Source organism: Sphaeramia orbicularis, chromosome 10, assembly GCF_902148855.1.
Source record: "Sphaeramia orbicularis chromosome 10, fSphaOr1.1, whole genome shotgun sequence".
Lineage (NCBI taxonomy): Eukaryota > Metazoa > Chordata > Actinopteri > Kurtiformes > Apogonidae > Sphaeramia > Sphaeramia orbicularis.
The window spans coordinates 30,740,247-30,763,974 of record NC_043966.1 but is presented as its reverse complement, the minus strand read 5'-3'; the positions used below and the strand labels follow the sequence as shown (position 1 = coordinate 30,763,974).

At 40.0% G+C, this 23,728-nt stretch overlaps 2 protein-coding genes across 4 annotated transcripts; both read left to right on the top strand.

Moving 5' to 3' along the window:
• Positions 1–87: 87 nt before the first annotated feature.
• On the top strand, positions 88–3,096 carry c1qtnf2 (C1q and TNF related 2). The gene is made up of 3 exons (XM_030144896.1): positions 88–799; positions 1,145–1,402; positions 1,516–3,096. The coding sequence occupies exons 1-3, from the start codon at positions 772–774 to the stop codon at positions 2,154–2,156; spliced, it is 927 nt and encodes a 308-aa protein (XP_030000756.1). The 5' UTR covers positions 88–771; the 3' UTR covers positions 2,157–3,096.
• Positions 3,097–3,372: 276 nt separating this feature from the next.
• ccnjl (cyclin J-like) lies at positions 3,373–17,983 on the top strand. Of its 3 annotated transcripts, none has more exons than XM_030146192.1 (6): positions 3,373–3,662; positions 4,316–4,423; positions 7,804–8,014; positions 15,918–16,217; positions 16,332–16,491; positions 16,975–17,983. In XM_030146192.1, the coding sequence occupies exons 2-6, from the start codon at positions 4,346–4,348 to the stop codon at positions 17,507–17,509; spliced, it is 1,284 nt and encodes a 427-aa protein (XP_030002052.1). In that variant the 5' UTR covers positions 3,373–3,662; positions 4,316–4,345; the 3' UTR covers positions 17,510–17,983. The 3 variants fall into 3 exon arrangements, with proteins under 3 accessions (XP_030002052.1, XP_030002050.1, XP_030002051.1); XM_030146190.1 differs by having other exon boundaries at positions 4,313–4,423; XM_030146191.1 differs by lacking the exon at positions 3,373–3,662 and having other exon boundaries at positions 3,694–4,423.
• Positions 17,984–23,728: the final 5,745 nt, after the last annotated feature.

Sequence of the window (23,728 nt, the reverse complement as noted above, 5' to 3'; positions counted from 1 at the left end):
AATGTGCATTATGGCATTGTTACAGAAAGTTACAATGCTTGTCTGGTGAACTCAAGTGTTACAAATCTATAGAATAGGAAGGTTAGTTGGAAATAGCTTAGTTATTATTTTTGCCATTATATCATCGGCTGTTGGAGGATCTCAGGAATATATGAAACAATCACTGCTTTTGTAAGTCCACTTGGTTCCAGTTAGTGTGAATACAGTAAATTGCTGAACACATGGTGATGCCTGACTCAACAGCTGGAACGGTTTTATTGGTCTCTCAGCTCTTGGCTCTGAATCCGGGCACAAAAACATTTGGTAATATTCACAGAGCATTTTATAAGCAGCTGCAGACCACCTTGCCTTCAGGTTATGTTGCACTTGTAACTTTAAAATGCTTATGACACTTGACAATTTTAAACACAAACTTGAACCTTTAAATAAAAGGACACTGAAATAAATAGGTAGGTGGTTCCGCCTGTGCATCTAAGTATATCTATTCCACAGCGTCCTATTTTCCCATTGGATAACTTTGTGAGTAAGAGACGCATCATTGCTTCCGCTGTGAAATACTGTTGCACTGACTTGAATTTATGACATCATCATGAAAGTATTTTTTGGCAGAGTACTTGCTTAAACAGGGCGGATGTTATGGACTCTGTTTCACTGGGCTGTACACACTTGGTGTCTCTTCTCTTGGAGAATGCTTTCCCACCCGATTTCTGGAAAATTATGTAGTAAAGTTTGTGCACCCTCTTGCAGAAAAAGGACTTATATTGCAGAAAAATGCCCATGGGTCATAATTTTTCAACTGGTGAGTTCTTTGTCTGCGTATCTTAAATTTCTCATCCACTCCCTTTTCATTCTGCTGTGAGCTGCATTGTTTGCTTTGCTTTGACCCCTTACATCATTGAAGGATCATTTTTCTCATCAAGCATGTCATGACATGACAATGACCATTTAGATAACTGTTTATTGTGTGCATGTTTTTCATCTAATACTGGCGCTGTGTGTTTTCCCCGTTACCAAGCTACCTTTCTTATTCATCTTGCCTGCTTAATGTAGTTCGTAAGCAGACATTTGATCATCTAATTGTGACATTCCATCAAAAGCCTAAAAGTGACTGGTAAACAATTACTGGTCTTCTTTGACTCCACAGTGATCATCATGCTCCAGATATGTTTGATGTTCTCTTTGCTGTCAGTTGTCCTCTCCCAGTCAACATTTAATACAACCAAGAAAGATCGCCATATCACTGTCCAGTCCTCCCAGCTGGTCTGCAGTCTGCCAGGTCCATCAGGGCCTGCAGGAAATCCTGGAGCTCCTGGATCACCAGGAGCCATGGGGCCTATGGGCCCTCCAGGAAAGGATGGACCAGATGGGAAGGATGGAGAGAAGGGACAACGAGGAGACAGAGGTATAGAATGTCTTAGGTTGTATCTAATGATTGGTATAGGGTCCTGCTTAAGCCATTAAAAAAACTGAATTCTTTATACAGTACAGTAATCACTGTCCCTCTTCTGTTATCAGGTGATGCAGGGAGGACTGGAAATCAAGGTAAGCCAGGAGTGAAAGGCCGTGAAGGTGTTATTGGTAAGGCTGGACCTCGAGGACTAAAGGGGCCACGTGGAACCCCTGGACTAGCTGGAAAACAGGGACCAAAAGGAGAGGTAGGTGACATGGGGGAGCAAGGAGCTCCAGGAGGCTGCAACTGTGGCAGCACTGCCCGCTCAGCCTTTTCTGTGGCAATGACCAAAAGCTATCCCAAGGAGCGAATGCCCATCCGCTTCAGCCGAATCCTGCTGAATGAGGGGAATCATTACAATGCCACCAGTGGAAAGTTTGTCTGTGCTATTCCTGGAGTCTATTATTTCACCTATGATATCACACTAGCAAACAAGCACCTGGCCATTGGGCTGGTTCACAACGGACAGTACAAGATCAAGACATTTGATGCAAATACAGGAAACCATGACGTGGCATCTGGTTCTACTGTTCTCCAGCTGCAGCAGTCTGACCAGGTGTGGCTGCAAATCTTTTACTCTGAGCAAAATGGACTTTTCTTTGACCCTTTCTGGACGGACAGCACTTTCACTGGGTTCCTTATATATGCTGACCAGGAATTTCTCAATGAGGCTGACAGAAAGGCCAACGCTAAAGGGGACAGTTAATACTAGTTTGGTGTTGTTTTCATTTTATTTGTAATATCAGTTGCACTAACATTGTCCATACATTTGATCCACATAAGAAGGCGTTTGTTTGACATGTTCTAACACCAGATGGCGCAAGAGAGAGCGGAAACTTGTCATAGAAGGACTTGATGTTATAGTGCTTTTTGGCTTCTTAATCTTCATGCCTCTTTAAGTCTGACAAGATTCTATCAGTTTTCTTTTCTTTCACAGTAAAGTAACAGATCGTACTCAATGCTATATTTTTCTCCTTTAACAAAATTATAATATAGAATGGATATAAAATTACAATTGTTTCATAAGTTTCACAGACTGTTTTTTTTTTCTCAAAAAGAAGATGCACAGCATTTGGTGCTCCAGATGGAATAAAATAGGAAACTTAGATCTGTACATAAAAAATGGTTTTCTGTTAAACTGTGACACTATGATAAGTGATTTTTAATTACTGTGAAAGGAAATGCTTTTGTTTAAAGGTAAAGCTTAAAGTGGTTCTTAAATAAATAAATAAAGTGGTGGCCAAAATTATCACAACACTTGGCATATTTAAAAGGTTTCATCTTTTTTGTATCATAAGCATCATGAGGAGATTTTGGTCAACTTAATTACAAAAAACAATGAAATCCTATTTTACTGTTGATAACACACAATCATGTTCAGAAGAAACCAAATTCCTTGTGAATTCATTGTCAGGTGTGATTGTGGTTAAACTGAAGGTGATGCAAGAGCCTTAGGACACAGCTGTGTGATTCTGTTCTATATATAAGGTCTATCCTGCTCATTAAGTAAATACTGAAGTTAAAAGTGGATAAAAACATTATGACTCACTTCATCTGCTATTACTTGTGCTCAGAACAACCATCTGCATATTTCATGAATATTATGACATGAAATCATATTTTGAGGGGAAAAAGACAGCATTTTCAGATCTATCAGGTGTTCTAATAATTTTGGCCACCACTATAAATTAATAAATACATATATAAATAAAGAAGAATTATATTATTACTATTATTATTATTATTATTATACTAATATATATATATATATATATATATATATATATATATATATATATATATATATATTCACAAAGCTGTGCATTTGTAGTTCTGACGCTGACCCTTAAAGAACTACAACACCCAGAACGGAAGAGGAGGGCTCGTCGCGTCGAGCGCACGAGCCTTGCACCGCAACGGCAGCAGCTGGTGCAGCCGAGGAGGCTACTTTGTTACAGCGGAGCCACCGGAGAGAAAACGGCTGAGGAAAACCTCTCGGAAAAGTATAAACACTTGGAGGAAAACGGCGCAGCAGAACGCTTGTCGTCGGGATTTGGCGGTGGCAGCTGTTCTGTGAACTTGTCAGAAAATTTGACCGGTGTGTTTTCGCCGAAAAAAAGAGGGCTTTCGCAAAGTTGAACCGAAGAGGAGTTCTCTCATTCAGGATGTCGGACTGAGACAAAGGGGTCTGGGGGGCATTCCCGTCGGAGCGGTGAGTGGCACATGTAATAACGATGGAGATGATTAGAAAAAGTTTCCCGTGTTGCTGTATTTCTGTACGAGCTGCATCCGTGTCGAGTCGCTGAGTTTTTTCGCCGAGTGCTGTTTTTGTTTTTTAACGAGGCGAGTGTTTCGGAGCTCGGTGGGCAGTTAACTTATGAAGCCCCACTGTTTGGCCGCTGTCTCGTGGTGCAGATACATTTTCAATCATAAGCAAAAGTATACGTAAGTTAATTGTGTATTATCTATACTAAATAACCATGCCAATAACAATAACATTACAGTGAGTGCTGCGTGGATTTAGTTGACCCGCAGCATGGTGGTGTGGGCATTTAACTGAGCCATTTAAATTCCCGTGCAGAGAAAATGGCCTAAGCATGAGAGACATATCTGCCTTAGGATTAGCAAGGTGTTCACAAACTTTACCAGAACAACAGTTACAGATTACCCGGGGCTTAATATTAGTGTTTGGTTGGTTGTAACAACAGAAACCCTGTTCGATTAAATCTTAATAATTTAGAGTTAGTTAGCATAACTTTAATCCGGCTTCACGCTATGCTGTGTCTGATGGATGGTTGAAGACCATGTTCAGATTAGTTCCTTTCTGAGAACTTTGTCTTGTTTTGGAAACATCTGTCTCAGCAGGTAAAACTTAACCTTTGAAGTCTCCTCTGGATGGGAAAGATGGAGAGGGAGTTGCAATGGTGGAAAGGACAGCTAGCAGCAGATATCCATCAGTCCCTCCGCATCAAGGTGAGTCTGTGAAGCACTCATTTATTTTTAGAGGAATTACATCAGTGTATTGTTGACTGCTTGAGCAAAAAGAAAAAGAACACAAAATGTCATGATTTATTTCTTAATCAAAAACCTACTGTAGCCTACTTGCTCTTTTGCATAGGTTCCAGTAAAACTGGAGTTATTAAGGAAATGACGGAACATTACTTGTCTTTAAATGTAGAAATACAAACCCCTCCTTGTTTTTTTCCCTCCTCCTTTGCACTGATTTTCTGTGGTTTAGTAAGAGTATTTTTCCCAACAGAATGAGACTGAGTTTGATCAGAGTTTGGATATAATTGCCATGTAACTGATCAAGAAAATCCTGTGTTTTTAGTAGATTATGGCCATGTCTTGTCATTCCATGACAATATGAACCACCACGTTAGGAATCGAATATTCCTAGTGCATCACAAGGCTCTATATACCTCCAAAATGTATACAAGTTGGGAAGAAAATATAATTACATGGTCCTCTTGTCTGTTTAAACATGATCTAAATGAGATTACATGGAGGAGTTAAGGCTCATTAATTGAGAATGTCTTAATTAACCTCGAAGCCTGATCATATTTCTTCCCATGTGTCACTTTAATGGAGACATCTGTCACTTGAGTGGCATCTCCAAGCTGGGAGATGAGCTTGTCTTGCCAGATTCAAACCAAGGAGATGAGTACAGATCCAATTTTAGATACCAGGTGCTCCGTTATGCCGAAGATTTTTTATATATGTGTATATACGCAGGGTCCGGCGGTATATCACATAGTGAATCGGACGCTTGTGAACCAGTGAGTCATTGTCTGACACACACTATGATTCAGTTTACACATACTCCACTGTCTGATTCATAATGATCTGTCAATTAGCCTGAAAATCTGTAATGCTGAGCTGTGAACTAAATAACACACCCACTCATTTTCTCTCACAGTAAACTTTAACATGAGAAAGACACACTCACACATAGCCTGATGTTAGGTTTTCTTTCCGGGTGTCTGCACTTTTTGTTAAATCCTTAGCTACAGGCTCACTTTTTGCATTCTGTGTAACACAATACACTTATTGTAAATACAGCAATACAAACATTACAAAATACTGATTTAAGGTAGAGACAGTGAATCAACATAATGAGGGGTTTTAGAGTTTCGTATAATCAGATTAGAGTTGATTTCTTAACAGCACCTGTGGCAGAACACTTGAATTTTGTTGTATCCTTTAGAAAAGATTCCTGGCATTTAACTGAGTGTTGTTTTTTTTACTTACATTTCTTAACATTATAGATACCTTAATAGTGTTAGACATGTAAGCATTTTCCAGGATAATGATCGCATCATTCCTCAGAGGAGCTTTTTACGTTAGGTTACAGTGATGTCCCACTGAGACTGTTGAGTCTTGATGCTCCAATAAAAAGTGAAATGTTTGAAATTAAGAGTCTATATACTGTCGAGTCCTCAGATCCTTTTGGTGCCTCTTTTTTATTATGCTAATCGTATTTGTAGGAGGTTAACTGGTTAGTCAACTCGCATAAAATTTCAGTTCAGTTAAAGCCTTGTTAAGTATAACACACTCGTGCTGTGTTCTGTCACACAAAAGTGAAGATTAACATTTTCCAGTTTACCTATTTGTAAATAGAGACCCTTTTTTTTTTTTTTTTTTTATAGTTTTCAGATATGTTATATTTTCAGTTATTTATTGAAAATTCTGAATAAATAAACTTGCAAATAAGTCAGGGGCACTAAGTTTTTAAATCCCACTCTCTGGTTTGTTTATATTTTTAACAAAATGTAAGATTGAGGGCATTAAAGAAGGTGACTGTGTGTATTTTAAATGGATGAAAAGACTGGTCGAATATTAACAGCCTGAATGTAAAAAGGCCTTCACACAGTGCTCAGATTTCCTGCATGGGGCCTGCTCCCCCACAGTTTTATCCAGCCTTAATGACGTTTGCTGCAGCAGTAATGCCCTGATGTGGGAGATAGCTGTGGTGTGTAGCATGTGGCAAATTATCAGACATGCAAATCAGGCAGAGGCAGCTGTGGAATCCTTAATTATGGTGCTGGTCCCCCACAAAGGCACCTCTCCACTCCACACAGCCCCCCGCCCGAAATGTCCCTTCAGACTCCTGCCCCCCCTTCACCTCACATACACCCCCATTCTCCTGCTGCCCTAGTACCCCCAGACAGACAGATGGACCAGAGGCAGAGGCTGAACCAGTGGGAGGAGAGCAGAGTTTGGGGAGGATTGAGTAGTATGGTTGGTTGTAGCACCGGGGGTGGAGTACCTCAGGGGGGTGGGGGTACTGTTTATTTTTGGTTTATATTGAAGTGTCTGCCTAAAAATCAGTGTTGTTTTAGTTGCACTTAAAATAAATAGTTGACAGTTTGTGTAAACGTTACTGTGCTGGTACATTTTTCCCTCAGTCTATTTTGCAATCCCTCAAACTATTGACTACCTCATGTGTTTCCTTGAGATTTATTTGAAACACAGAGCTTTAAACCCAAAATGGTTTCTGAGCTGTTTCTAAGCCAGCCTACAGGCAGAGATGTTGCTGAAAAACAGCACTGACGTGATGTTGATGTTTTCAGCGTTGCTCTACTAATGTAAGGACCCCTTACTGTTTGAACCTAAGCTGATTAATCTAGAAAGCCTCAATCTTCTATTAAATCTAATTCAAAGCCTGTTTTTACACAGAACATTTCCAAAAACAAAATGTGTGGAATAAGCCGCTTTGAAACAGAAAGAAATTGTTCTGTGAAGATGTATTTTGTTTCTTTACTGTGAGGCAGATTTTGAAACTGGAGCCTTTGCATTGTTGTTGTTCTCTGTAGCTCACTGGGAAGATACCAGAGGCTGATTCAATGCTAATGTGACTGAGTGTCTTCCTTCTACTTTGAAACACATGCAGTTAATTGAACGTGAATAGGAGGTATGCTAAGGGTGAAACCTAATCCTATCTACTACTCAACCTCCACAGAAGAAACCGTGCCCCCCCCACCCCCACCCCATCACACACACTCCACTACCCTCAGTCCTTTGCTCAGAGACCCCTGCAATGACCCAAATTAGCTCCCACTCCCTGCAGTGATGGTATATTAAATGAAATTAAAATGAGACTGAAGCGTGATCAACAATTTCTGATGGCAAATTGCCTTTTATTCTTCAACTGATATTTTTAGACCCACATCAGCTCTCCTGACAGTAGTTAAACATAGTCAGCATGAGACAATCACAGCTCACTATTATTATGCATATTCTTTACAGCCCCCGTGTTTCTTCAGCCTTGCTTCCTGCCCACCCTACTCCTCTGTGCCAGCTTCTCCCCCCTGCCGTTTACATTCCCCTCATCTCTCTTTTCTTCTTTGCAGGAGCTGAAGTTACCCGTCTACCGGGCCCATTCTCCACAAATTGGCATGCGTCGGTACTTTGCAGACCTGTTGGCCATCCTGAGTAATCGCTACCAGCTATGTCCTACAGCTCGTCACCTAGCCGTCTACCTGCTGGATTTGTTCATGGACCACTATGATGTTGCTGTCAAGCAACTCTATGTCATTGCCCTCTCCTGTCTGCTCTTAGCTAGTAAGTCTGATAACATCTTTTTGCCTCCTTCTCTAAATGTGTGTTTGTTTTTTAGGTGCTATCCTTTGAGAAGAGAACGTCTTATCTCTTGTATGAACTTTACTCAGATGTATACATCGGCGTTTTACAAATTTTCTTATATTTAAGAAAACTTAAATGTAGTGAGGTGGCTTGAGGATTTAGTATGTAAACATTAGTTTTTTGTTTCATTCCGTGTGTCTATTTCTAAAAGTGACTTATTCAGGTAATGCACATTAAGTACCCTGTAAATCTTGTGAGCAGAGAAGAGAAACTGTGAATGTGGTTTTTGCACAGCTGGTACAAAGTGAAATGCTTCCTGCAACAAGACTAATTTTGAGTTAAGCTCGAGAGACAGGTTTTTTTTTTTTCCCAGCTCTGATTTCCTGTCTGATCTGAACCTGTAATGACAGCTTACTCTTAGAAGCAGTGTTGGTTAAAAAAGCATGTTTGCTATTGTTTTAGGCTGACTGTTGTATTGATTTCCAAGGAGAACCTTGTCTGACTCTTTAGGATTATGCTTGTGTTTGCAGAATTTAATGTGTTGCATTACTCTTTCATCCAGGCTGTAATAACCTGTCTGAGGCTGGAGCTTTTATGCACGTTTGTGCTATCAATACAAGAGGAACAGTAAATGTACCTGCCTATCTCACCTCTCCAAATTCACTGCATCTTCTGGGTTAATTTTCTAATGACCCTTTTAGTAGAATGTCATCAGTCTACTTAATGGCACGCATAGTGATTTAGAGTTCTGGGTTTCAATCTTTTTTGTAACTTGTAACCATTTTGAATTTTCTCTAGCTGCAAACACTTTGGTAGAAACAAGAAAAAATGTAGTTTAATAATTCTAGTAACCGGGATTCGCATTTTTGTGTGTTTTTTTATGTAAAGCAGGTGTGTTAATGATTCCCGCCCTGCTGATAGATGGTTCAGGTTGTGTGGTAGTCATTAGTGTGTCTGTGTCTGTCTGGTGATTAACAGACTCAGGTTTTCTGTACATTAATGCAGCCCTTGGCATCATGGATAATTAGACTAATGATGCCGTCAAAGTGGGAGTCTGGAACCGGGCCCGTTCACTTGGGAGAGCTCTGTATATGTGTGTGCGTGCGCATATTCATGTGTACTCAAGCACAGGCCATCTTTGCAATCAGAGTAGTCTCTGTGGTAGGATACATCTGAATGAGACTTGAAAGAGGTTTTATTTAAAAGCAATCTCATGAGAATCCCAGAATAACTTTGAGAATTTTCTCATTGAGTATTATAAAAATGATCTACCCGCACTGGGCAGAGGATCTTCATCCATTCTGTCCTTGATTAATCAGATTTTTATTGAATCTTTTCATTTGTGGCTTTCACTTAGTCAGGCTCTCTGCTCCCAGCTCTCCTGCATCTGACTCCTCTGGGACTCTGGGGAGTCTCTGGCATGATTGATGAAGGCTTGAAAGGGTGTTTGATTCAAAGTTGTCTTGGGTTTTTATCTCTCCTGAGGTGCTTTGGAATCTGGCCTAGTTATTGAACTGCCTCCCCAGGTCCCTCTGCCTGCCTTTGACATGCACATATATTGTCTTTCTTTAAATTTTTCTGGTTTCCGCACTCACTTAATTAATCGCTACTTCTTTTGTGTCTCGCAGCAGTCACCGCTTAATCTTGTTACTCTATTGTGTGTTTGTGTGTGTGTTCATGGACAAGCTCTTCCTTATTTGCAGGAGAAAGATTACGGCCACTTCTTCAAACCTACGTGTATTAAGTGTTGCTGTTAGAGACCTCACTTCATTCCTCAGAACCCAGTACGGAAAGGAAAAAAATGACATCAGTTCCAGTGAGGAATGTTCATGTGTACATTGTGTACTTCCATTTGAAAATCAGTCATTATACTCAAACTGTATGTTACTGTTGTGCTGCATTCCTTGAAGTCATGCTGGGATCACATTGGTCTTCCTGGCAGATCTTGGTCCCTGAAAAATACTACTGCTATGTGTTTTTTTGAATAAAAAAAAAATCATTGATTTGTTACCAGTCAGTATACGAAGGTTACAGTTTTTTTGTTGTTGTCAAGATGTTTAGCTCTTCATTTATCACTGGCAGTCAATATATAGAGCATGTATTTAGATTATGTATTTAGATTATGTTTTGGTTTGTCTAGTAAATACTAGTAGTAATAGTGTAGTAGTATACTGTCTAGTAAATACTAGACAAACCAAGATTAGACTACTTAATCGTGGTCGGTTTTTCTATGGTTTGGTGTGCTTCTGTTGTTGCTATAACTGGAGTTCATCTAATTTATTCAGTGAACCTGAATGAGTGAAGGGTATCCAGGAAAAAAAGAGCATCCTGTGAAACCCATATGAAGCCCAGTCAAACTGAGTACATAGTGCACTTTCATAGGCCATGGAGCCCGGGGGTTGGGAGGCACTGTGTGCTGAGGGGCACCTGCCATATGCTCTCCGAGTCAGGCCTCAAACAAAAGCCCGTCAATGCAAGCAGGACAGCCAGCCAGCTAGCCAGCCATCCAGCCAGCCAGACCCTTCCCAAAGAGGGGGAGGGGAGCAGAGACTGAGGGATGGAGGTTGTTGTGTGTGTGTGTGTAAATGTGGGTTTGTTTATAGTAAAGACTTGCCGTAAGATGGCATTTCTAAATGAGGAGAGCTGTGGCAACCATGTGATAGAACTATAGATTTAATTCCCTGATCACCTTATTATTAAGATCAGCACTGCCATCTAATCCATCAGAGAATTTCCAGAGGAAAGGTCATTTCGTTACTGTCACAGAGACATTTAACCATCTGGGTTCTGGTGGTGTCCTTTTACCTTTAGCTGCTGGCTCTGTTTCCTCTTCATTCTCTCACCTTGTCCAGGACAGGCAGAGCAAGCCAGTCCTGGGACAAGGCAGCCAGTAAAAAAGGCCCACATCCCTGGGGGGCTGGGAAATGAGTGGAGCGGTACTTCAAAGGCAGCTCAGTGGCTGATGTTAAACAGGATAGAAGGGGAGGGAGAGGTGGTGGCCTGCAAATAGGACATGTTAGAACTGAGCCACTCAGTAGGGTGTCCTGAAATGTAGATTACCAGGAAACCTACTTCCCCTTTATTCTCTTCAAAGACGTTTAACAATTATGATCGAGTCTATTTTGTTCTGATTGAAGAAATTATGCAATGATGTGTAGATACCATTTAAGAGGGCTATATAGGGCAATATGATGATATATTGTATATATCCCAATGACCATTGTAAAATTATTGTTTAATTTTATGCTATACCATTTATGCATGCATTCTTTATAGCAATATGTTTTGGTGCTTTGTGTTTTTCACATGGCACAGATGTAGGCAGGAAATTAGCATGAAGGCAACACAGTCAAATTATGTGAAGTGAATGTGACGCAGAACAGTTACTTACAAACAGGAAGGAAAGAAAATAAATAATAAATAAATAATTAGCCTATAAAAAATATTTATTTTGTTCAATTTCCTAATTGGATATACCATTACTCTATTGTTATATACACTTCTATTTATATAATCAACCTTTTATCTGAGAGTTCTTTCATTATAATCTTGAAATTGCAAGAAAAATGTCAGACTTGAGTCATATGTAGTGTTTGTAGTATAATGCCTGTGGCTTTGTTTGCTCATTGGCTCGTTTGCTTCTCATTCCTTGTGTCACTCCTCATCATCCACAAGGCAAGGGTGCTTTGTGCCCTTAGTGAGGTTGATGGAGCCCCCTAAAAATACACCACACACACGCACACACTCATACATACACAAGGGCAGGGTTCTTTCATAGATTCTCCGTGGTCACACAGACATTAGCATTAAGGGTCAAAGGGTGGCTCAGGCCTACATTGTGTGAGGCACCGGGGATAGGGGTGGCAACATGGAGGTTCTGAGATGGAGCTGTGACCAATTTCACACCCCCAATGAAAGATGAACTAGCAAATAAAAAGAGTTGAAAGGGCAGAGGAAATTCCTTGCAACCATCAATCCAGACAGAAACAAGAGGAAAAGAAATCAAAGTTTGACAAAAAATTATTTTTTTCCATAGTTTACGTTGGACAGTCTGAAATAAAAATAAAAACACATAATTAATCGACAAAAACTAAGTTGGTTCAATTTTTTTGTTTGTTTAGGGAAGTGAGCAAATTGAAATATGGAGAGCGACAGATACAGAGGCAATGCTCTCAAGTTTCTCTACAACCCCTATCACTTGAAAATCCCCATTCCACCCCCACCTCTGTCTCGAACAGCACACCTGGGTGGAGGCCCTGCATCCCGGCCTTACCTTTCCTTCACCCCTGACCTCTCACCCCTTTGTGTTTACTTGACCTTTTCTCATCATCACCCTTACTTGTGCGTGCTGAGAAAACCTAGGTGTCCTGTAGTTGATGTATATGAAAAGGCAGTTGGTTTAGATGCAAAAGAAGGTTTTGATTCCCCATTACCATGGTTTACTGCTCACAGACATAAGATAGGATCATTTAGCTGCCTGCATTCCAGGTAAGCTGAACTCACAGGACAGGAATGCATCGTCTCTCTCAGGTTCATTTCAGACTGACAAAAGTACAACTGCAGGTTTGTTAGCGCAATGTACCAGTGAAGTGATAAAATATAAAGGTCACTGTGATGGTTTTTTGAATTGCAAGATACTGTAATGTATTTGGACAAAACTGTGTCAATCTTGAAAGTTTTTTAATATCTTTAATGTCTTTTTTTAATGGCCTTTTTAAAAGTAACACAATGAACAAAATCTCAATTTTAGGCCTTAAAATTAATTGGCCAGTGAATGTTATGTTAGTAAAGTTGCATTATCTTCATTTTTTTTAAAAATGTGTTTTGGAAAAAAAGATTAATGACATTATAACAAAAACATATGTGAGGTGTTTCAAACCATGTCCTCTGAGGCTGATATTTTACATTGCAATTTGGATTAGGAAATTTCATTATGCGGGACTTTATTTGAAAAGTTATGGGTCCAATAATCCTGATGTTCAGCAGAAGCCAGTCGAACAAAACACAAGTTGGCTGTGAAATAACAAGTAGATTTTAAATTACCTTCATAACGGTCATATAAAGGTCAGAAATTTAACTTATACCTGCATAAACTCTGTTTTTATAGAGGCACAGATATTTTCTCTCATCGTTATCTTTGCAAAGTAAACCCTTAATTAGCACAGTATTTTTATATGCACACTGCAGGGGCTACATATCGGGATGTGTGCTTCCATGTGCTCGTATGAAAGGCCAGTGTTTTTCATCATTAGCTGTCGGTTGCTTCAACATTGTTCAACTTTTGTGAATCACAATTAAAAACATGGTACAGAACAGTACAACCAGGATCATCGCTGTGTTGTTCTGTTTTTTTTTTTTTTTTTGTTTTTTAATTGGAGCCTCTGTGTCTGCACCCTGCTGTGCCAATTCAATGAAATGAATCCATGAGGACCGGTTTTGTCATACAAGGTCTAATATACAGGAGTCAGGTCTGTCTACAGTACATCAATTATTGTGCTCCTGTAGGTTCCTTTTGAAGTAGCTTTGGTTTTTGTTTCAAAGCATTCTTCCATCCCATGTTACTCATGTGCCCACTCAGTCGCAGTAGTAAACTGAGAGAGCTATCACATTGAACAATAAGGAGATTGACTAGCACCTTGTCTCTTAAGATCAAAGAGGCTGGGGTTGTGTGGAGATTGGGGGTATTGATGGTTTTTTATGGCCACGTCTGTGTGGACATAGCAGTCTAACAGCAGACAGAGCCCTGGATCCAGAGGATATGAGGGTGAGAGAATGGGGCAAGTGTGGACTGCGCTGTGGAACGAGTCCTGGTGGGTGTAAACAGCCTTTTTCCACAGTGCTTCCTGTTCTGGTGGAGAGACGCCATTACTGCCTCTCTGCTAATTACCCCTCAGGCCTGTTAGGCTGCCAATCCCCCCTTGCACCCCTCCCCTCTCGCTCTCTCAACCATTCCCTCTCTCCTCCTCTCCTTCCTTCACTTAATGGTAGATCACAACACCCATGGTAAAGCTCACACTTAGTGGGAAGACACCCTGCTTGTGTAGATTTGAGCATAAAGATGCAAATGAGGTCTATCAAGGAACACCACAATAACTGCAACATGGTAGACAATTGTTGCTTGGTGTATCCACATTTAATGGCAGCCTTGAAAAGTCAATAAAGACCCTATATGGTATTTAATGTCTAGTTTCCATGGTTTCAGAGTAGAGGCCAAGATTTACCCCAACACATCGGTGTTAAAATTCTCAGCTGGATGCATGTTCTGAAAAACCATAGGCATTACTTATACATTTCCATGTATTTTTGTTCACTGCCCTGGGATTAATAACAGCAAAGGGTTGTACTTTGTCAGCATGCAGCATCACAAATATGAGTGTGATTATATGCTTGTTTATATGGATTGCAAAGGCCCTTCTCTGCTGAAGCAAATGTATTGCATACATATCACTTTACTCTCAGGAATGCTTGCTTATTTTGTTTCCTATAGCCATTAAAAGCTCTTACATTGCAGTCTGTAACCATATTTAAAACAAATGTGACAAATCAAGAATAATTTTGAAGGCCAGTAATTTGCGAGATTTGCCCACATCTGACAACTTCAGTGTACCATGTGTAGTTAAAGGCACAGGGCTAGTGGGTGTGTTTTCCATAGAGTAACCGGACACCCTTTCTCTTTCATTCTCAAAGTTTGAGTAAAGGAGGCCCGGTGGACCAGTGGATTAAAGGCAGAATCACCCCTGTTCATTGGTCACACAGACCCCTGAGGCCTCAGAGTTGTTGCTATGGAGAGGAGGATGTCTTGGGGATGGGGAGGGGGCTTGACATAATGGCATGGCTTTAATTTCTGTTTGGGGAGTGAGTGAGCGAGACAGAAAGTATCAGGGATCAGGATGACTGGCTTTTTCATGGAAAGTGTTAGGCTTGTATAATCCATAGTAAGTGCCCCACACTCTGTAAGCTTATAGTGAGGCTTCCTAGGCTTGTTAGTGTAATGGCTTAGCTTTATGGGCCAGATGTTCAGTAATAGTCATTTTATTTGCTGATGCTTTGGTACCACTTGTTAGGTTTTGTGGAGGCTGGAGTTAGTCTTATTAGTGCTGTCCGTAAACCTGCCATTGGCTATAGATGATAATCATTATAACAAAAGAGATCAAGTGATAATGATTATTTTAAATATCTAACATCACTGCCCACATCATTATAAACTGATTTAACATGGGCTCTGAGAATGGAAATATATATGCCAAAATGTTGATGAAAGTTTCAAGCATCTATCTAGTTTATGCATTTGTGGATATGTTTTCAAAGAAATAAAGTGCTGAAAGGAAGGCCTTAATTAGTGAATCAAGTCCTTAAAGAAGGAACAGAATTGCTTGGGAAATGTTTTCATCTTTTTCACCCAGCTGTTTCTCCAACTTGTAGAATCAGTGCTAAATTTATTGTAGATAATCTACCCTGCTCAGTTCATGCACAGACTTGAGTGTAATGAGAGCATATAAGCGTATTTGGAGTAAACAGCATTAACCACTCTTATAATTATTAGTGAGATGAGAATTTCCTAAATATATGTGCTAGTAGATTGTTCTTGGATAACTGCATGTTATTAATTGAAAGTAAAATGGAGAACTTAACAACATGGATCATATAACCATATCCATTTTGTAAATGCTGTTTCTTATGGCTGTTAATAAATAAACTCCTTAATGAATGTAAACTATCCATAGAATTGAACTGTCTGTATCTTCATAAAATGTTTACAGTTTAAAAGCTGTTTCTTGCAGTGATGACCATGTCACTTCAAACAGTGAGATGTGAGGTTTGAGGATAAAATTATCATCTGTAGTGGTGAATAAAATTGCTGTGTCCATCTGCTGCTTTCCAGGTAAATTTGAGGAGAAGGAGGACCGGGTTCCCAAACTGGAGCAGCTGAATTCTCTGGGTTTCATGTGCAGCCTGAACCTGGTACTCAATAAGAGGGATCTGCTCAAAATGGAGCTTCTGCTGCTGGAGACCTTTGGCTGGAATCTGTGCATGCCCACACCTGCTCATTTTATTGACTACTACCTCCATGCCTCTGTGCAGGAGGGTGACCTATACAACGGCTGGCCCCTGTCGTCCTTCTCAAAAACCAGGGCTTTTATGGACAAATACACTCACTACTTCCTGGAAGTTTCACTGCAAGGTGAGTCAAGAGCAGATAACCCGTCCAAATTATCTAGTTTTGTCAGGTCAGACATGGGCTGATGGTGTGACTCAAAGTGATGTTTTTAAAATTGTCTCGTTCTATGTTTTTTAGACCATGCTTTTCTGAGTTTCCGACCATCTCAGGTCGCTGCTGCATGTGTTGCAGCATCTCGCATATGCCTTCAGATTACCCCTAGCTGGACGACTGCTCTGCATCTACTAACGGGCTACACATGGGACCACCTCACCCAGTGCATTGAACTAATGCTGCTGTAAGGGACAGAGATGCACACTTGCACATGCATTCTAACATAAAACCAGTCAGGCAGAGATGTCTCCCATGATTCAGACCTCTTTATATTTTGGTTGCCATGGATTTGGATGAGCTGGCGCTTCTTGCTGTAACAAGCAGAGGGTTATTTTCTTGTGTGTATCAAGTGAAAAAGCCTGTTCATCTGATAATCCTAGATGATAGCTTCTGTGCAGGGTAATTTAGCCAGTGTAGTTAAGGTGCACATGTTTTGCTTAGTAGAATACAGTGTGTCCATGTATATTAGTGTAACTTGCACGATTAAAAGGTTTTTGTAAATAGTACAGGCCAATCTCCTCTTTTAATGGATTTATTGATAATTGCACGCACTTTCCTCTCTCTATCTAGAAGCCACTAAGTATTTCACTTCCTTTTTCTCACTAATTTGCTAACATCTCTTTTTATGATCATAACAATGAAATATTTGTCTCCTCCTTTTTAACAGTGCTCATGACAACGATGTTAAAGAGGCCAACAAAACCAAATCCACCCCTCCTCACCGGCCCTCCTCCCTGCAGTCACAGCCCCAGACCTCTCATCTCTCTCCAGTATCAGCCATCCAGAGACCAGCCTCCTCCTCTTCCACCTCCTCCTCCTCCACCACCACCACACCACAGCTGCTCTTCCAGCCTGACAGCTTCCCACATCTTTCCCAGCATTCCCCCTCCCTATCTCAGCTGCAAGCATTAGCGGACTCCCAGGGTCTGGGGCCTGTAGTGAACATGTCTCAGGACTTCCTTCAGACCCACAGAATGGGTATGCTCACCGGGGCTGCTTCCATGACTCCAGGGGGTGGGTTTCCCACCTACCCAAGCCTGACGTCTAGTCTCCAGCCAGGGGCCCGTGCTCTGCCTCTCCAAGGCCCCCTTTCTATGCAGATGGCACTTGCTGGAGAGCCACGCCATTGTCTGAGTATGGCCTACAACGGGGGCTACCTGGGAGCCCATCACACATTCGCAGCTGGCTGTTTTGACAGGTGACGCCAGGAGACGGAGAGGGAAAACAAACCCCTACGGGAGTACACTTCTATACTTCCGTCCCAACTTCCTCCCCCAAAAGACCCATTTACGGACCTCCTCTCTCTCTCCGTCAGTTCCGCAGCACCTTCAGTATGTCCAGCTCCCCCACCCCCCACACAGAGACGCCTCAAACGTAAGCAAAGGTCCAAAGGCAAGACAGACCCTGTAGAAGTCATCACTCTGACATGACAAATGCTTCACGGACTTGTATGAAATAATAAGACACAAACTGTTATATTTTTATTCTTAACTGGTTTAGTGAATCTGTGTTGTTCTGTGACTGCCATCACTGTGAATGAGATGAAAGCAGCAGTGTGACTGAACACCCGCCTCATTCAGTGCCTGTTCTCAGTTGAGTTATAGCTGAGCCAATTTTAGAAGTACACAGAACCCATACTATCGGTGGTGAGGGTATCTTGCTGCTTGACACTTTAACAAAAAAAAAAATTATCCCAAAAAATGAATTTTACCCAAGAAAAAATTCGTTGGCAGTGTTTTCGAGCCACTGTTTTTGAAAGACAGAAAAGAAAAGTCTTGTTGCTGACTTGGCAGGGAACATAGGCATTTCACTAAAAACATTTGTTGAATCAGATATTGTGTCTCTGGAATGTCAGTGGACATTGACTGAACACTTGTAGTCCTGTTAGAGCTGAAGGGCCCCTTTGGGAATTCGTCAGCGCATCATTCCTTGGAATGAGCAGAAATTCATTGTCCAGTGCACAGCAGGTGAAGTCCACAGCTCTAACATGCCTGCAGTGTTTTTTTTCCCCTCTGTCCTCTCATCTCTTCTCCCATCTCCAAAGTTTTCAACCTTGTGGCTGAGTCCTTGTATTTGGGAATCAGCCCAAAGTGAACACACGGCTCGCTGCAATTTATAGGCTTTGTTATGCTGAAGTTTTGATTTTAGTGTCTCTGTTCAAAGATTTTTAACACAAACTGATGTGACTGGACCACCGTGGTGAAGCAGATTTGGGTTCTGATTGTGTGTTGTTGTATATATGAATTGCTGCTGCCTTCTAATGAACTGTTGGTTCTGTCTGTGTTAATGATGTTTACATGAACCACTAAGTATCAGGGACTTGAACAAGATTACTTGAATATGATGCCATTGAAACATGCCATAGCTTTTATTTATGATGTCTCATTTTTTCTTATTTTTTGACATAGAATAGCTTTTATACCAAGTAGAAACACACCATTAAATACTTTCATTGTACCTCCTTATGGAAACTGTGTATTCAGGCTCAGGTTTTAGGCTGAAACTAGCAGCCTTTCCATTATTCTCTGCTATTGTTATGCTTTAAGTGGATGCTAATGCTGCATCTGAGGGGTCTAATATCCCCAATTCTTCATCACTGGACCATCCTCTTCTTAGAAATCAAGGAACAACCTGGTGGTCATTGGTTTTACATACACATCTGCCCACAGTTGTCAGTAATTGCTTGCCAGATTTCTGAAGCGGTTTCCAATTTTCCACTTCCTGTTTAAGTAAAAACACATCCAGATTCCCCTGTGCCAGTCACATGAGGTGACCACTGGTTACTATGGTGACCCCATCTACTGCTGTACACTGAACTAAAATCCAATGGCTGCTCAGTGTTTTTATTAAACAATACAGGTATATTTTCTTGGACTAAATTGACAACCTGATGGTTTAAATTTTCTGACTGAATGTTTTGCGGTGCTCACTGGGCGTCCTACTGCATCAGTGCCTTGTCCTCGGCAGCTGTCAGACCAGAGCTGTGAACCACAAAATCATAGTCAGACACGTGCATTTCTCAGATAACACTACATGAATGCCTTGTGAAACTGCGACTCTCAGACTGGTATAACCATGACTCATCTCTTCTCCAGTTAGACATCCATACACGTACTGAAAAGCACATAGTTTTCAATTATATAAATTATGATACTATGCCTTTTTTTTTTTTTTTTTTTTTAACTTTTTAACTCTTTCCCCGCCATTGACGAGATATTCCGTCAATTGCTTCCCAACGCTTCCCCGCCAATGACGAGATTTTCCGTCAATCCGTGTTTTCACTGTTATACTGTAGTTGGAGGTGTTGTGGATCATGTGAATTACTTTCCTTAGTCCAAAAACAAACAATTAAGCAACTTTTTCGGAAAATGACGGGCCGGGTTTAACGTTTTTGCACTGGAGTCTCCGTATCCCATGGCAACGCATCCAGCGGCAGTCACTGAATGAGGAAATGAAGACTGCAGGAACCGCGCGCAGTTTCAAAAGCCTTAAAGATGATTATGGAGACAGAGTCTGACAATTCAATATATGATGGAGCTACAGAAGAACCATTTAGAGACAGGAACGGAGAAACAGAAGGTCAGGGAGACGGACACGGAACACGGGAAACAAGGAGCGGCTCAGGTCCGACACGGAGGTGCGGGTGGGGGGGGGGGGGGGGGGGGGGGGGGGGGGCACAGAGCAACACGGAGAAAATGACAGACAGGAGGAAGAGAAAAGAGACATTTCTAGTGGACATTCAAGGAGAAGACAGACATACAGACATGGGACAAGACAAAGGAAAGCTAGTGTTCATCTGTTAGAGTGAGTTCAGATTCAGACTGAGGACACAGAACAGATTCAGCTGTAGAATGTCAGCAGGACACATGGAAGACACTTTTGGATTTGGCTTTTGTATGAAATAAATAAATACATATATTCATACAGAGATAAATAACTAGATGTCCATAGAATTATTTACAGATCAAACACAGCAGCTGGTCCAACAGGAGGACCTGGTGCAGCCAAAGGCCAGAAATCTACAGTATTTAGTGCATTTGTTTCTTTTTTTCTTGAAAATGAGGAATATTGAGGTGTTTATATCCAAAAGCTAAACTACTATGTGTTAGACTTATAACTGATGTATGTAAATGTGCAAAGTTTAGAAGGAACCTGGTGCTTTACAAGATGTTCGGTCTAAAGTTTGGTGTGGATTCCCCTAACATTTTGTGGAATGATGGGATATCTTAGAGCTGTTTGTTACTATTATTGCTGTTATTATTATTTTATTTTGTGATTTTGAAGACAGCGTTACTGTTGGTAAATAAGAAAGAGTCAAAAATGTAAATAGGAAATCAGTTTTCTCTTGAAAATCAATATCTTTGAAAAAAATGCAATTTTCTCAGCTTTTTGCTCAAAATTCATTTTTTTCCTGAAAATGACCAATATTCAAATGTTTATATCTCACGAACGAATAAAGATAGAATAAAATAGTTTTTTGTGTTTAAAAGTTGAAGTTCTGTTCTTTCTTTTGATGTATTCAGTGTTCACATACTCCTAACACAACATTTTCAGTGAGCCTCCAAAGATTAGTGAAAATGACCAAAACGGCTGGCGCTGGCTACCAACTCACTGGAAAATGCTCTGGCGGGGAAAGAGTTAATAGTTGTACAGTTTTGTTGTTTTTTACATTCCTTTTTTATTATATTTTTAGTTAAACATTTTTGTGATTCTCATGATGAATGCTATTGGTGTGAACTAGATTTTTGTTTAGAGTTCAGATTGCTCATTTCTCATAACTCACGAGCAACTTCTCACTGAGGTGTCAAAGGTGCAATATGCAGTTTTCTCTGTAAACTGACCACAGCCATCACTGTCTCATGTACACCACTGGTTCATCTTTTCTAAGTTATTTTTGATATTTGTGTGATATGACTTGCTGTGGCTTGTTGTCCTCCAGAGGTCAGTGGGCTCTGAACACAATGAATATGTTGCATATTGCAGCCACCTTCTTTGAGTGATAATACTGAATGCTATTGTCTTTAGCTAGTTTGACCCCTCCAGTGAAAGGTGCTAATATCACACCAAACACTTGTGATAGTAATGAAATGACACCACAAGCTTCCAATTTATATTTTTATATTATTTTGTAACAATCTGTAGTGTTGGTTTATGTGACACTGACTGATAAAAAAATAATTCTTTTATCAAATGTGCCATGGAAAATAAACAGATGTGAACTGAGTCGTTGTAGCATTTTCTTCTGTGAAAACATGGCTGAAATGCAGGTAATTCTGGAAATGATGGGTTCCACTGAGTTCAGAGAAAACACCAGAGGGTTTAACGGAGGCTTTCAACACAGCAGTAGTAAACCCTAGACTAGTGAACATTTATTTAGTTCTGTTTATTAGCACCAAATATTATTTTAATCTCCTCTTTCACAACCTCATCAGGTGGTTGGTGTGTAAAATATCAGAAAATGGTCAGAAATGTTGTTTGATGTTTCCTAAAGTCCAAGATGTCTCAGCCGTCTTGTTTGGTCCACAGTCTTTGAGTAGAGACTCAAGGAACGTACGTCCCACTCGGAAATAATGTCACTCGGGTGCTGGATGACTATAGTACCAGGGACAAAATGAGAAAAAAATCTACACATCCGTGTAGCCTGTGTGTTGGGGTTTTATTTCAGCTGTGATTTCTCTTGCTTGTAGAGGGACATAGACAAAGAAGCCACCTTAAATACCCCAAATCCCTTGGTGTTCCTTAAAAGTATTTATAAAATGTGTTAAAGGGATATTTTAGGGAAGTCATGCCATATATAGCGCACAGCAAAGCAAAATCTAGAGGAAAATGAGACTTGCATCCTAAATATGTTTGGCAGCTTTCCAGTGAGGCTTGGTACAACAAAGGACAAGAAAGAGCCATAACCAGTGTAATAAGTCACACAAGAAACATTAGTACATGAAATATAATTGGATAATGAAGATGCATAGAGTAGTTGTTAGATATCAAAGTATTTTTCTCTTGGAGCTGAAAAACCAGAGAATGTATATTCCTAGAAAAGAAAACATCATTATACAAGCAAGAAATGTTGCCGGTGAAATAAACCCTAAAATGGGAGTGAAATAGTTACAAAAAGAGGAATGTCTGAACACAAAATTATTCCAGCTTTATAGGCAACATTATATTTGTGTGTGGATTTTTTCTCTACATGTACCCTCTAAGTGACATCATTTACTATAATATATTCCTCTACATTTTGCTTTTTTTTTTTTTAAAGCTCCAATACCAAAAGTAGGTATTTTCCTAGATTTAATATTCTTATCAAGTAGATATTCATAAAAGCTTAGAGTTAATTCAAAGGTTATTATATGAAAACAGAGAAAACAAGAGAAAAGTGACTTTTTCACCAAAATATATCATTAACAGAACAACCTCAACAACTTTGACAGTTAATGTCGATACTTTATATTTCATTCAAATACATTTTATAAGCAAGTATTTGTAACTAAATGCACTGAGCGAATGTCGAATATTTTCTGGTAATCTATGATACTAAATTTCAATCCCTAAAGAGTAAACCTCTTCAGTGTTGGTAAATGAATCATTAACAGTTGCTTTCAGTAATTTATAAATGATATTATGTAAAACAAACATCAAAAAATGTCTTTATAAAAATTTATTTTTATGTTGTTAGACTCCGGTTTATACAAATAGAAGTAACTTGATTAAGATTTGTAATGTAATGTGTATTTTTTATGCTAAAATGGGAAATTATGGTTGAAAAAAGTTATTGTATTGGAAGTGTTATTAAAGCTGAGTTATCAGGATCAAAATATTAATGAACAATACCAGTTCTTTGTATTTGTGATCAAATCACTAGGAAAACATTACATTTGTTTTGTTCCTACACTTGTACCCATGGGTGGAATAATAAATGCACACACTGAAGAATGTAACAGACCGCAGGAAAAGATATTCAGTGTTTGAGAAGCAAGTTCATGCGCTTTGCTGCTCTTTCTCCGCCTCCACAGCTCACTCTGAGCTTTCTATGTTTCATGGTATTTTGATGTATAGAATTCTATTCAGTGGTGTGCGCTCGCTCCCACACACAGACACACAAGACATTATGCTCATATATAATACTCAGACTCAGACTGGTCTTCACACTGATTCTCAGAACAGTGGATTCTTAGAAATGATTGAGTCTCTGCTTTACTCATTCAGACGGTCGGTGGATATATTGTGTTTCTAAGTTGTGTAGTGGTTTCATGGTTTTCCCTGAGTCAGAAATATATGCATTTCAATCTCTGGAGTATCACTGTCTGCCTAATCATAGCTCACAGATCTTTAATTAACATCAGTAAAAAAAAAAATAAATTTGAAATCAGGTTACATAATGTCCCTGTACATAAGCTGGATCAAAAGGCAATTAATTTAGCTCG